The sequence below is a fragment of the Lampris incognitus genome, chromosome 5, assembly GCF_029633865.1.
Source record: "Lampris incognitus isolate fLamInc1 chromosome 5, fLamInc1.hap2, whole genome shotgun sequence".
Classification (NCBI taxonomy): Eukaryota; Metazoa; Chordata; class Actinopteri; order Lampriformes; family Lampridae; genus Lampris; species Lampris incognitus.
The window spans coordinates 29,490,313-29,505,678 of record NC_079215.1 but is presented as its reverse complement, the minus strand read 5'-3'; the positions used below and the strand labels follow the sequence as shown (position 1 = coordinate 29,505,678).

The window sequence follows — 15,366 nt, the reverse complement described above, 5'->3', positions numbered from 1 at the left end:
AGACAAGATCTTTACCATGACAGATGCTCTGACTGAATGAATAGGAGAATGAATTTCCCACCCACCCCCCACATTTCACCCCTCCTTACTTTGCTTTGCTTGCTTTGCTTTAGGTTGTCCGTCGTGTCCGATGATGACAATCCTGCCTCTGTCACTTGTGAGTCTTCTTATGGCTGTAAAGCCCAATCCGCGATCCACAATGTCTGCCACAGACAGAACAGGTGAAATCACTGACTGGGGGTGTAGGTGTGGTACTGGCTTCATGTCTCTTCAGACGTCTTCTGGTCCGTCGATCACCGCGGTCCTTCTCGAGGTTTTGCACCCCTTGTTGACAGAGCTGCCGCCAGATGGAGCGTTGGGCGGCAGTGTCTTCCAGCTGGCTCGGGTTCAGGCCGCACTTCTTTATGATGGTCTTCAGCTGGTCTTTGTACCGTTTTTTCTGGCCCCCTGCCAAGCGGCGGCCAAGATGTAGCTGGCCATACAGCACTTTACGCGGTAAGCGCTCCTTTGGCATCCTGATGACGTGACCGAGCCATCGAAGTTGGTACTGGGTGACGGTAGCCTCCATGCTGATGCAGTTGGTCTTGCGGAGTATTTCAGTATGGGGCACTCGGTCACGCCAGGTTATCCTCAGGATGCATTGTAGGCATCTGATGTGGAAGGCCTCAAGCATCCTGAGGTGGTGGCTGTACAGGGTCCACGCCTCACAGCTGTAGAGGAGAGTCGTGATGACAACTGCCAAGTAGACAGATATTTTGGTGTGGAGGTTGAGGTCTTTGTTTTGAAAGACCCTTCTCCTAAGTCTGCCAAAAGAGGATGACGCTTGTTTAATCCGGTTTTGCATCTCCCTGTCGATGCTGCAGTCGTCAGAGAGGAAGCTGCCCAGGTATTTGAAGGATTCCACTGTTGCAAGTGGTTTGTCGGAGATGTTGAAGGTTGGTGAATGAGATGGAGGAGTAGATGCCCACTGGCATATTACTTCAGTCTTTGTCACATTTATAGAGAGCCCCAGCCTACCATACGCCCTTGTAGCAGCTGCAAGGGTAGCTTGTAGTGCCTCGGGTGTGTGGGCCACAACTGCACAGTCATCTGCGTACTGTAACTCAATGATGTGCTCCGATGTCATTTTTGTGACCGCTTGGAGCCTACGGATGTTAAATAGGTTTCCATCTAGTCTGAAGTCCACAGTAACCCCACTGTCCTTCCTGATTTCCTTGTGGAGCAGCAATGTCACACACAGGAGGAAGATGTTAAAAAGAACTGGAGCAAGGATGCACCCCTGACGTACCCCGGTGCACACCCTGAAGGGCTCAGATTCCTGGCCTCCAATGGTCACACGTGCCATCATCCCCACGTGAAATCTTTGAAGGATGTTGACAAACTTTCGTGGACAGCCAAACTTCAGGAGGATGTTCCATAGGATGTCCCTGTTGACTGTGTCGAAAGCCTTTGACAGGTCGATGAAGGCTATGAAGAGGTTCTGATGTTGCTCCCTGCACTTCTCTTGGAGTTGCCGTGCTGTGAACACCATGTCCACAGTACTCCTATTCCTCCTAAACCCACACTGTGACTCAGGCAACAGCTCCTCTGAGATGTGTTTTACCAGCCTGTGTAACATGAGTTTGGCCAGGACTTTTCCAGCAACAGCCAGTAGTGAAATGCCACGGCTGTTGCCACAGAGGGACTTGTCTCCTTTGCCTTTATATATGGAGATGATGTTAGCATCCCTCCACTGCTGAGGGACAGTTTCGTTCTTCCATACGTGTGAGATGAACAGGAAAAGTGCACGGGTGCAGAGGTAGCCTCCCTGTTTAAAAATCTCTGCAGGGATACTGTCAGGGCCAGGGGTCTTGTTATTTTTCAGCGACCTAACTGCACAATGAACCTCTTCAAAGGTTGGTGGAAGGTCAAGGTCTTGGATGGTGGGGCGGACAGGTAGTTCATCCAAGATCGAGGGATCTGTTGGGGAGGGCTGGTTCAAAAGAGTCTCAAAATGTTCTGCCCATCTTTTTGTGATGAATTTCTGGTCTTTTATGAGGGTGGTACCATCATCAGACTTCAGGGGGGAGACAGAGCAGTTTCTTGGGCCGTAGATGGTTTTCACTGCATCATAAAAGTTGTGCATATCATTTCTATCGGCATGGGATTGTATTTCATTTGCCTTCGATATCCACCACTCATTCTGCAGGGCACGCAATTTTGACTGCACCTCTCTCCTGGATGCTTGCCATTGTTGCCGGAGTGTAGCTGATGTGGGATTGTTGAGGACAGCACTGTGTGCTTTATGCATGCCTTTGAGTATGGAAGTTATTGTGCCTGTGTTGTCATTGAACCAGTCCTGGTGTTTTCTGCTCTTGTAACCGATGGATTGGGATGCTGCCTTGTAGAGTCTGGAGCTCACGGAAGACCATTTCCTGTCAATGGAATCATCCGTGCTCAAGAGAAGCTCAATGTCTTCCAGGTTTTCAGCCAGAGAGAGGCGGAGATTGTTCTGGACCTCAGCCTTTTCTAGCCGGGTACAGTCAAGCCTCTTCTTTCCTGACCTTTGGAGACGAACAGCAGGGCGTACCTCCACCTGGAGCCTGGTCATGATGAGCCGGTGATCTGTCCAGCACTCAGCACCTCTCATTGCACGAGTGAGTAAGACGTCTTTTGTATCAGCACGTCTCACAATGATGTAGTCCAATAGGTGCCAATGTTTGGAGCGTGGGTGCATCCAGGATGTTTTGTGCTTGTTTTTTAATTGGAAGAGGGTGTTTGTGATGGTCAAGCCATGCTCAGCACAGAGGCTTAGGAGGCGCAGTCCATTTGCATTGACTTTCCCAATGCCATGCCCACCAATGACACCACTCCACACCTTGTTGTCTTTCCCCACTCTGGCATTGAAATCGCCCAGCAAAAAGATCTTGTCCTCCTTGGGTATATGACGGAGAGCCTCATCTAGTGACTGGTAGAAGCGGTCCTTTACGTCATCCTCTGATGGCAGTGTTGGTGCATAGGCACCTAGGAGGGTGGCATAACGTTTCTTGGCCAGAGGGATCCTGAGCGACATGAGTCTTTCACTTATGCCAATCGGTGTTTCAGTGAGTCTTGGTAGGAGGCTGTTTTTTATTGCAAATCCCACACCATGCTGATGTTGTCCTCCTGCAGGGTATCCCTTCCAGAAGAAGGTGTAGGTGTCCTCCTTCAGGGAGCCTTCATCCAGGAACCTGGTTTCACTGAGTGCAGCAATGTCAATATTGTAGCGATTGAGTTCCGTTGCAATTAGTGCAGTCCTTCGCTGAGGTCTTTCGGCATTAACGTCCAGCAGAGTTCTTATGTTCCATGTTGCCAGTTTAAAGGGAATTATTTTCTTTTTTTTATTTCGACCGCAGAGTGGAATGTCCCGATAGGTGCGGTAGCCTATCCAGGATGTTTTGAGTGGGCAATGTTTAGGCCACCTTTTCTAGGCCCCTCCCCAGTTGGGGTGAGCAGTGTGGCTCCTAAATAGGGCTGCTCAGACACACAGGGGTCTGCCGAGAGCAGCTGCCACTTAAGCCCAGCTGCTGGCGACCATGAATAGCCCTGTGCCGCTGGCGTGCAGGGGTCTGATTAGGAGCTTCCAGTGCATTCATACCTGCTCCCGTCACCAGACACCCTATCGCCGCCAGACTTTGATCCATATTCCGGTTGCTGGTCTCACCGAGGCAGAGGTGGATACCTGCGCAAAGAGATTATTTACAGTGCCGCTGGGGGTGCGCATGTCCCAGCAGCACTTCTTCACTGTGAGAGGGTGGGATCTGGTGGCAAGGGGGGCCCAAGACGACCAGCACTCTTCCACAGCTGCAGGAGGCTGCCGGAGCTCCAGTCTGTCAGAGGACCGCCTATCGTGCGCCGCCATGCACATTGCTTTTCTCTCAGGGTGTGCTCCCCTAGCCTTTGTCGTCCTACACTTACCCACAAGGCAGTGGGACAGTGGTTGGTCAATGCCAGGGCGTATCCACTTCACATGGGCCTGCGCATTAGACCTCTGGGGACCTAAAGAGACAAGATCTTTACCATGACAGATGCTCTGACTGAATGAATAGGAGAATGAATTTCCCACCCACCCCCCACATTTCACCCCTCCTTACACACACACACACACACACACACACACAACTTCATAATCTCCGTTAACACAGCATGGTGCACGCTGCAAATGTCGTCCTTGTTCACTTGTTTCTTGCAAGTGACTGCAGAAAGGCCAGCTCTGTTATCTCCAATCACAGTGTGACATGCTGATTTTGATAACTATAAAGTTGATTTTAAATGTGTTTCTGCTTCATTTTTGGAAGGCTGCCTGTGTGTTGCCACTGGTGAGTGGCAGTACCAAGTGCAGAGCCATTCAAGCTCAGTGTGTGCTTTGGTATTCAGTTGAACACACAGAAAAGCTGTGTGAAGACGTTACCGGCATTATGAGTGTGAGAGTTTTTGAAGGAAATCAGCAACTGATTATGAACCAGTTCAAATTACAATACATACATAATTACAAGCTACTGATGGTAAATTACACAGTTAGTGTCATCATTTCTACTGAAGCGGTTACCTCTGCAGTGGTACTGACCAGCTATGGTTGGGATAATGCAAACAGCAGTGGTCGAACGTAGGCGTGGAAGAGCTAAGCCAGTCTGAGCTTAGCCTGGTTATGAGAGCAGATGTCTCCTATATCTGCCTCTTGCACACCAAAACACACAAATACGTGTACACACACACACACAGCTATGAACCTGCAAATTTTAGCGTCACATGCATGGACACACTTCAGGTACCCAATAATTTCCTTATCACCTTTTCTCATGCTCCAGTGACCCAAAACAAGGTGAATAAACTGCTCACTGGTGTTAAAACCTCTGCCAACGAGGATGCTTTTGCCAATGTTTGTCTGTCAGCAAGGTATCTCAACAACTGATGGATGGATTCTCCTGAAATTTTTGGCGTCGTGGGCCTTGCGCAGAGGAACAACTGCTTAGGTTAGATGAATGCTTGATTTTGGCATTGAATGTTATAGGGTGAAACTGACCACTCACTCACATTATCTTGCACACACAGACCCACAAATGCACACTATCTAGCAACACAATGTATTGTACTCAATATAAGTAAAAATTTAATTGCAGACGAAACAGAATGATGTCATAAATTCTTTTTCATTTGGATTTTGAACTGAAACCTTCTCTTTATCATAAACACACAAAAACCACTCTTGCGACAGCTACATTGGCTTCACATCAATGTTGCTGTGAAGATGGGGATAATGTAAATGCCTGCTTGTGCTAGTAAACAAAAGCAGGGACAATCCATTGTGATTAACAATTTAACACGCACGCACGCACAAGCGCGCGCGCACACACACACACAAACAATTAAAATATTCTTACACTACAACCCCTGACAGAAAGGAAGAAAGATTATTCAAAGTTGTATGAATAGCTGAGGAATACACAAGTGTTATAGGTCTGTTCTCATCTTTGTTTATGAGTCTTTCCTTGGTTTTCTGAAGTGTCAGGAAACGGCCTATTCTAAAATATGGTACTCAGACAAGCTGGTTATTTTAAAGTGGTTTTGCATAAAGACACACAGAATAGAGACTGTCTCTTTAACTGACTCACTGCGGGGTAAAACAAGCGCTGACATGAGTCTCCCTTTTTGCACCCCCACCCTGCCTCCATCTCCCCGTTTTCCTATGTGGGTGGTCAAAGCAACTTGTGGCAAAAGGCGAAGCACTCACCCTCCTGTTTAGTCACAGCTCCCATGCACAAGAGACGTGAGACTTCTTAAAATCTAGTTTACTTTTAGTTTTTTTTTATTCAGTATTCAGACAGTCATTCCTCATCGCCTGGAAAACCTTACAGGCAGGAGGAGCAAAGTTAAGGGTTGCAGTTTGTTAGGGAGTGAGGCTCGTGCTCCTATTTTTGAACAGTCCGGCATGGCTTACAGAAAAAAAAAGACTAGCATGCTGGATGAATAGCAAAAAGTGAGGGCATTGCCCTTTCTACCGACTGGACGGATAAATAGGAAAATAAATGTGCTGTTAATAGTGTTGGTTGTGAAAGTTACTTTCATTAAGGGAATGAAAGTTAGTTGTAGTCCAAGGAAAAGGAAGACTTGTAACTTTACGGACTGGATACTTCCAAGACTGTGCCCACGCACATGGAAATCCCAACACACACACACACACACACACACACACACACACACACACACACACACACACACACACACACACACACAAAGATGAACATAACATGCTGGTATATTACAAACGTTGGTCTGACTGAATGAAGTTAAAAGCCTGTTATGCATTACATAGGTCAGACTGAATGGCAGTTCCATGAGCCGAACTGAGTTTTTATAACTGCTACTCACACAGACGGTCAGAGCTCCTGCCCCCATTCTTGCACAGCATAGGTGCCCCTACAGAAGATGAAGGCGAAATCAGCGCAGGTATGTAAGTATGTATCTCTCCCATTTGCGGACACCCCGGCCTGGAGATACTTCGTTACCCTCCATCAGCGACGGAGCTTTCCAACTTCGCCGTGGCCAACTTGTGTCGACCAATCGAAACACGGGATTTGTTTCAACTTCAGAGAGCCCGCCCTCCAACCAATCAACGCCAACGATTTGTTGTAACTTCGGAGGTTTCGCCTTTAGTCTCGCCCTTCAACCAATCAACATCAGGAATTTGTTCCGGCTTCGTGAAAACGGAAATATGTTAACCAATGAGAGCGCGGGATTTGCTCCAAATTCTGTGGTCTTTTGCAAAACGCACGCACACGGGAGAAGTTTGCCTTCAGGTCTTTCTGCCAGAAAGGTTCCGGTGTAACAGAAGCGTTCGGTTAAGGTTAGGGTTAGGTTGACGCTTAACTATTGGTTAAGTTAGGTTAGCTATCGATTAAGGTTAAATTAAACTTTAGGTTAAAGTTAGAGTTAGGTTGAGGTTAGGTTAAGATTACTTTTTATAAATCCATATAATTTCTTCTTTTTTTTACACGATGACTCTGGTCGCGTGGCTTGGGTCCTGGACTGTTCCGATGGCGTCTGGATACTGCTTGGCATCCTGCACATCATATTCTTCATACATTTTATAAGTCCATTATAATTGTGTTATCCTCTTTCAGTGCTGTATTGTGTAAATTGCGTAAATACAGCATCCATTGCACGCTGTCCGTCTTGGGAGAGGTGTCTCCCCTGTTGCTCTCTCTGAGGTTTCTTCCTATTTTTTCACCCTGTTAAAGGTTTTTTGTTTTTGTTTTTTTAGGAAGTTGTTCCTTATCCGATGAAAGGTGTTGAGATATGACACCAGTGTATTTGTATGACTATGTGTTACTGTGTACTATTATTTTGTTTACGACTTTGTTTGTCCACAAGTGGACGGTGTTGCGCTTGCATGCGCGGATTGATTACGTCACTGAGACGCTGTTCATTTTCTTCTTCTCCCGAAACGACCGAATAAACGGAGGCTGCATTTTTCCCTCCAACCGAAGTTCGGTAGTCAGTACGATTCTTTATAACGGTTTAATAATCAACTTCATCTGCGCAGAGATAGACATAAAGTATTAGTCTAGTCTTCTAACAGGTTATGGGCCCAGATAACGTTGGATTATTTAGTAGTTTGATAAAAGAAGTACACGAAGTGTGATAACCTCGGATGGCGGGATGCGCGCAGGTTAGCACGGAGTAGCAAGTTAGCAAGTGTACAGGGAGCCAAGATGGCGGCGTAGTGTTCGGTCTACTGCAGAACCCGCTCTGTCTTGAAAACTTTTTAAAAGCAACAAAACGAACTTTCAGGATAAAAAATTGAAGCCACATATGATGGCAAAAAAATCTGGGCTCAGATAAGAGAAAAATTACGACTCCCAGTTCTTCTCCATCCAAACGTTTTGGCAAGAGACAAAACATGGAAACCGACGCCGCAGAAAACATCATTGCTACGCTCAAGATGGCTATCAAAGAGCAAGGAGCTAGCATTGGGAAAAGTATCGGTGACCTGCAGGTTACTGTTAACTTTATTTCTGAAGATCTCAGGGAGCTGAAAGGAAAGTTGACGCACACCGAAGCGAGAGTGAGTAAAGCAGAGGAAAAAATCCAAAATTTGGAAAGCAAGGTGCTGGAGCTGTCACGATACAAACGAAGATGGAATCTGCGACTTCACGGGCTAACTGAGTGTAACCAGGTTAAAATTAATGTTTTTATTTTATTTTGTTTGAGTATGAAATATCACCAAATCCTGTCTGTGTGCTGTTATTTGTGTTTACTATATTTTATTTTATGTCATTATTTACTTTTATGTGTTTTACAACGACCGTCATATACATGTACTGTCGCTTTAAGAGAGAGGTCTTATGGGTACACGGAAGACGGAATGCGGGAGAGGCCATTTTTGTTTTGTGGGAGGAGTCTCAAGCAGCGATCGAGCCGAGCGACGCGTGTTTCTTACCGTAGGACAGTTTTGCTGGTTGAGGAGAAAGTAACCTTGAGTATCCCTGTAAGAAGATACTGCAAGCTGTGGGATAAAATACTTGTTTATCCTTTCTTACATCGGAGTCCCGTGGACGGTTTCTCCTAACGCACACGAGTGAAGTCCGGGCAGTGGTTGAACTTCGACCCCCACGTCCGTAAGAAACACCGCTCCCGCTGGAGGACTGGACGGTTGTCGAAGGGTTTGAAACCAAAATAAATGGCAAGGTGAGCCAAATAGAGTCCTGTGTGTCCCCCCTCCTTCCTTGATTATGATGATGATGATGATGATGAGAGACTGAGGGCCCCCCACAACACCTGGGGCCCCACACAACTAGAACACAACGCAGAGCTACTGATGAGAGTGACGGGCATGCAGCAGGCTGACCAGCATAGAACAGCATAGGACTGCCCCCGTTACATTGGTGCCGTGACCCTCCTGGATTCTGAGAGTGACATCAGTTGCTCGCCGCGGGAGGCTGCTGTCGTCATCAAGCCCCAGACGTCCTCAGGTATTTCTATAGACTGTACACTCATGTTACAGTGGACTGGAGTTGAGCTGTGTGGACACTGAACAGTCATAGCTGTGGTTACCATGGACTGGGCTTGTGAACAGGACATTTGTATATACTGAAGGAAGAAAAACACACGAAAAAAAAAAAAAAAGGTTAATGTTGATGTGATTGAAGGACTCGTGTGAATAATCTATTGATCTAAACTACTGGATATGTGCATATGTGATTAATCTATTGGTGAATTTGTTGATTGTGTGTGATTGTTTCAATCTCTTAGTGATTTCTAGATTCAATTATTTAAATGAATTGAGCTTTTCACTTTTTTATTTTATTTTTTATTTTATCTGAGTGTTAGAGGTAGGAACATGGCAGAGGGTGGTTCGTACGTAGGTGGGGGTAACATTGCTGATCAGGATCTTTTGGATCGCCAGTGTGCTATGGAGAGGGGGTACCAGTTAGATGTGGGTGGGGGTTTACGGCTAGGTGTAGGTAGGAGTTTCGGGCAGCTCTTAGAGGGCGGGGAACCAGACACCAGAGCACCAGGACCTAGAGACCCGACCACATTTGGCACTCCTCAGTTCACCTCCACACGCTACGTAGAACGGGCCAGGCCAGGTATCAGCGAAGGGGCTGTGCTGGGTAACAGCGAGCAGCCAGTGGGTGAGTTAGCCATGCTCATTACTCGGTTAGCAGAGAAGATAGGAGAGTCAATCACTGCTAAGCTGCAGGAAACACAAATGCTTAGAAACACACACACAGACAGTGCTAGGTCTGCTGAACCGTGTTCGGAGACAGCTCCTAGTGTTAGAGTAGTAATGCAGACAGACGCTAGGGAGCCTCCTATTTTCAGGGGCGATAGCTCTGATAAGTTTACAGTTCATGAGTGGGAGAGCCTTATGACTTTGTATTTGAGGAAGCGAGCCATTCCAGTTAGTGAGCAGTCACATGAGATTCTAGCTAAGCTTATGGGGAAAGCAGGGGACGTGGTGAGGATAAAGCTGCGCAACACATCTGTCGACCACATAGCGAACCCCCACATTATTTTTGATGTACTGAAGCAACACTTTAGTGACTTCACATACTCGAGCATGCCCCTGGCGGACTTTTACAGTACGCTGCCCAAGCCAGGTGAGGACGCTATGGAGTATTGGATTAGGCTTAATAAGACAGTGGAGGTGGCTGACGAATGCTTGAAGTGGCAGGGCCGTAGTATTGAAGAGCCAAGCCACGAGGTAAGCATGATGTTTATCAAACACTGTCCAGATCAGTCTCTTGCCAATGTTTTTAAGTTCAAGTCCGCAGGGAAATGGTCTGCTAGCGAGATCCAGGAGAGGCTTGATGAGCACATGCTGGAGAGGAAGTCCCGTGTTGCTGCAGGTGGACAACGTGAAGCAGGCGCGGTAGAGCGTAGGTTCCATTCACAGGTTCATGTCCCTGTAGTCGACATGGCTCCCGACTTGAACACGACCGTGCCGGTGGTGCCATCTCCCGTCCCGGCTCATGCGTCATCTCCTATACCATTTTGTGCAAGGTCTCCTACACCGTCTCCTGCACCTGTCTCTGGCGGTGATGATTATATGAGGAGTTTGGTGAGCTTGCTAGACCGTTTGGTCAAAATGCAGACTCAGGTTCCAGTTAGCGCTGCAGTCCGGACACCGACGCAGACTCAACCGCCAGCTAGCGCCGCAGGGCAGGTGTCAGACGCACCGCAGAGGTTGTGCAGGGTTTGTAAGTCTCCGGATCACTCCACATTTTCCCACTGCAGCCGGGAGAACCGATGTATAAACTGTTTGTCTCCTGGTCATTGGAAGAGGGACTGTCCTCACCCTCAGCCGCCCAACCAGCTCCGTTCTCAGCCTGGTGGAAGAGCTGGTCGTCAGTCTCGTCCGTTAAACTACTAAACCCACACCTAGAGAGGGATGGTGTGGGTAATGTAGATGTATCCCTCACTGATGTCTCCGACCTGGCTCACTTGTATGAAGACAAGTGTGCCAAAGCACCTCAGGGTTCGCGTATGGTCATTCAGGCGACACAGAGGATTCAGTCTTTCAGTGACTTGTTCTATGCTCCTGTTCTTATCAACCAGAGTGTGCAGCTTAATGGCATGTTGGATACTGGCTCTATGTCATGCAGTATCAGTGAAAATGCAGTAGAGAAGCTCCGCTCTGGGGGTGTTTTACCTGAGAAGCAGCAGCCTGAAGAGAACATTGTCTTGATTGGCTGCGGTGGTCTGGAGACTAGGCCTGATGGTTTTTATGACCTCAACATGCAGCTTTATGGTGTTTCCTTTGTCATACCCACTCTGGTCGTGCCCGGTCAGCATGATGATCTGATAGTCGGCACAAACGTCATTAAACATGTGGCCCATGTACTCAAGAGTGGTACTGAGTACTGGGACATCGCGTCCAGACAGGAACATCCGTCTAGTCCTGACGTTGAACAGTTCTTGTCCATGTTCACGAATGTAGAGCGCTGGAGGGGTGGTGCAGTTCCTGAGAAGATAGGTACTGTTAAGCTCACCCAGGCCGTGACACTCTTACCGAGGCACGAGCACTTAGTCTGGGGCAGACTTCCTGCTAAGGTGCCTATGTCAGCTGGAAGCACTGTTGTTGTGGAGCCGACAGACTCCAAGGCCATGCCACGCAGTGTCCTTGTAGGTCGACTTGTCACACCGCTCTGGGGTGATAGGTGGGTACCCATGACTGTTGTCAATCCATCTGACAAAGCCATCACACTGAAAAGGAACTGCAAGTTGGCTGATGTGTTTCCATGCTTGGCGATTGAGGACTTTAATGTTTTCCAGGGACTGCAATCAGTTGCAGGGAGGCATGAGTCCAACGCCACAGATAGTGCCTGTCCCCCTGTCCAGCCGGCTAGGAGTTTGTCAGAGCTCGGACTCAGTGACATTGACCTCAGCTCCTGTCAGGTTAGTGAGGCATGCAAGTCCCAGCTCACTCAGCTGCTCACCGAGTACCATGACATCTTCTCCAGGGACTCTCTGGACTGTGGCGAGGTCACAGGATACACACATCGCATCCATCTGGTGGATGAGCGCCCCTTTCGCTTGCCCTACAGGAGGGTTCCCCCAGCCCACTATCAGAAGTTGAGACAGGTTCTCACTGATATGGAGGAGAAAGGGATTATCCGGAAGTCCTCGAGCGCATACGCTTCACCGCTGGTTATGGTATGGAAGAAGGATGGCGGGCTTCGGATCTGCACTGATTTCAGATGGCTGAATGCTCGGACCTTGAAAGACGCTCATCCCTTGCCACACCAGTCGGACTGTCTTGCCGCGCTGGGTGGTAACTGCCTCTTTAGTACGATGGACCTCACCTCTGGCTTCTTCAACATCCCAATGCATGAAGATGACAAGAAGTACACTGCTTTCACGACTCCCCTTGGGTTGCATGAATACAATCGCATGCCACAGGGCCTTTGTAATAGCCCTGCAGCCTTCATGAGAATGATGATTGGGATCTTTGGGGATCTGAACTTCACGAAGCTTTTGTGCTATCTTGATGATCTTCTTGTCTTCGCGCCGTCAGAGGTTGAGGCTCTGTCGAGGCTCCGCACTGTGTTTCAGAGGTTGAGGGAGAACAACTTGAAACTGGCTCCGAAAAATTGTCATCTGCTGCAGAAGCGGGTGCGGTTTTTGGGCCACGTGGTTGATGGCGGAGGTGTGTCTGTCGATCCCTCCAAAGTAGAGGTCATCTCCAACATGACAGTGCAGGATCTCATGGAAGGTGATGGGTGCACGCCTTCTGTTCGTAGGATCAACTCTTTCCTTGGTATGGTATTTTACTACCAGCATTTCCTCCCGAACTGCTCCTCCGTGGCTAAGCCCCTGTTCGCCCTTACAGCTGGACAAAAGAGGAGGGGGAGGTCAGCTAAGGATAAGAAGCCCCATGGCAGCTTCCGTAAGCTTACCTCCGCAGACTGGACGGTGGAATGTGGGGAAGCATTTGATCTGTTGAAGACGATGTTACTGGAATGTGTGGTGCTTGCCCATCCAGACTTTGAGGTGCCTTTCATTTTGTCGGTCGATGCGTCTTTGGACGGACTCGGCGCGGTGCTGTCTCAAGTGCCCCGAGGAGAGTCCAAGGCCAGACCTGTTGGTTTTGCAAGCAAGTCCCTCAGTTCCTCACAGCGGAAGTATCCAGCTCATAGACTGGAGTTCATGGCGCTGAAGTGGAGTGTTTGTGAAAAGTTCAGCCACTGGCTGAAGGGTCAAAGCTTCACCGTTTGGACAGATAATAATCCGCTGACTTATCTCCTAACGAAGCCGAAGCTTGACGCGTGTGAGATCCGCTGGGTGTCTAAGTTGGCGTCTTATACTTTCGATCTCAAACACCTGCCAGGGAAGAAAAACGTGGTGGCGGATGCCTTGAGTCGCGACCCTTTTTCCAAGCCCGTCAGTCAGAGGCTACTTAGGGAGCCCTACCCGGCCCCTGTTCAGGAAGCCGACGGGGTTGAGGGGGACTCTGTGCAGGATGTTTTCAGACTCAGTTGCCAGTCCCAAACAGTGAGTAGTGCGCGATCTGGGTTTGCTGGTGATGCAGCTGAGGTCAGGGCTTTTTGTCAAGCCAAATGTGACTGGCCTGATGCATCAGTATTCACAGCACTCAGTTTGGTCCAGCACATTCAGCATCTGTCGGGTGGTCAGGATACACTGCCAATGTTATCCACCGAGGAGCTCAGGTTGAGTCAGGAGCAGGACCCCTGCATCTCCAAGGTGTTGCCCTTTGTCGCTGTTCGGAAGCGGCCATCGAGACGTGAGAGGCATGGCGCTGACCAAAAGGTCCTCAGGCTGCTGAAACAGTGGGAGAAGTTGGAAGTCAATGATGGTGTCTTGTACAGGGTGACAAAGGACCCAGTGTCCAAGCAGAGGAGGTCTCAGTATGTTTTACCTCTGAGTCTGCAAGACAAGGCACTGTCTGGCATCCACGATCACACTGGTCATCAGGGCCAGGACCGTACTCTCTCTCTTGCAAGGCAGCGTTTTTATTGGCCTGACATGGAGAGGGATATCAGAGCATATGTCAGATGCTGTCGGAGATGTGTGTTTGGGAAGACCCCAGAGCCAGCTGCTTGCGCGCCCCTGGAGAGCATTAAAACCTCCGCACCAATGCAGCTTGTGTGTATGGATTTCTGGTCCGCTGAGGACAGTAAGCAGCGGTTGGTCGATGTCCTAGTGGTTACTGACCACTTCACTAAGCTTGCTCACGCATTCCCCTGCGCCAATCAGACAGCGAAGCAGGTCGCCAAGAAACTCTGGGATCATGTATTCTGTGTTTACGGGTTTCCGGAGAGAATACATTCTGACCAGGGCACAAACTTTGAGAGCAACCTGATTGCAGAGCTTCTCAGGTTGGCGGGTGTAGCGAAGTCCCACACGACGGCCTACCATCCTATGGGTAATGGCGGGACAGAGCGGTTTAATCGCACGATGGGGAATATGCTCCGTTCCCTTCCGCTTCAGCAGAAGCAACAGTGGCCTCAGCAGATCCATTCTCTCACGCTCGCGTACAATGCCACTGTTCACGAGACCACGGGTTACGCGCCTTTCTTCCTGATGTATGGGCGTGTCCCAAGACTGCCGTTGGATGTTATGTTCAGGCAGGTTTTGCATGACCCTCACGTTGTTGATTATGACTCTTATGCTCAGTCTCTGCTTTCCTGTCTAAGGAGTGCAATGGAGATCGCTCAGAAGCACTCCACGGCTGAGCAGCAGCATCAGGCGCGACAGTACAACAGACATGCCAAGGGCACTGTCCTGTCTGTCGGGGATCGTGTTTTGGTTGCGAACCAGAGTGAGCGAGGGAAGAGAAAGTTGGCTGACAAATGGGAGAACGGAGTGTACACGGTTGTCGGTGTCAACCCCAATATCCACGTCTACAAGATTCAGGATGCAGAGGGGCACACCAGGGTGGTGCACAGGAACTGTTTGTTGGAGGTCAACTTCTTGCCCCTTCCTGAGTTAGATCAGGGTGAGGAGTCCAGTACAACCAGTCAGTTGCTTGACTGCGCAGGGTCCGATGAGGAGGACAGTGCAGATGGCCTGACGGTCTCAGGGGATGCAGTGGGGCTAGCAGTCTCATCACTTGGAGACTCGCCTAGATCTGAGTGGGCAGAAGCGGAAGAGTTCATTCCGTCTAGTCTGGTAGTCAGTCCTGTGGGGGCCACTGCTCAGTCTCCACCCAACACACACGCACCACACAACACACATGCACCACACATAGAGGCATCACACTCACTCGATGTAGGTGTTATATCTCACACTGATTCGCACACAGGGGCACCACCCTCACTCGATACAGATGTTGCAGCTCGCACTGTCTCACGCACACAAGTAGAGAGCGATGGTCGGGTTAGG

The 15,366-nt window shown here is 48.9% G+C and overlaps 1 protein-coding gene across 1 annotated transcript in view; it reads right to left on the bottom strand.

Annotated features, from left to right (window-relative positions):
* Positions 1-6,495, bottom strand: part of fam13a (family with sequence similarity 13 member A) — an 89,497-nt gene extending 83,002 nt beyond the window's left edge. The window contains exon 1 of the mRNA XM_056280463.1: positions 6,388-6,495. Coding sequence (XP_056136438.1) covers positions 6,388-6,414 — 27 coding nt within the window. The 5' untranslated portion in view covers positions 6,415-6,495. The remainder of the gene's footprint in view (positions 1-6,387) is intronic.
* Between the last annotated feature and the right edge of the window lie 8,871 nt (positions 6,496-15,366).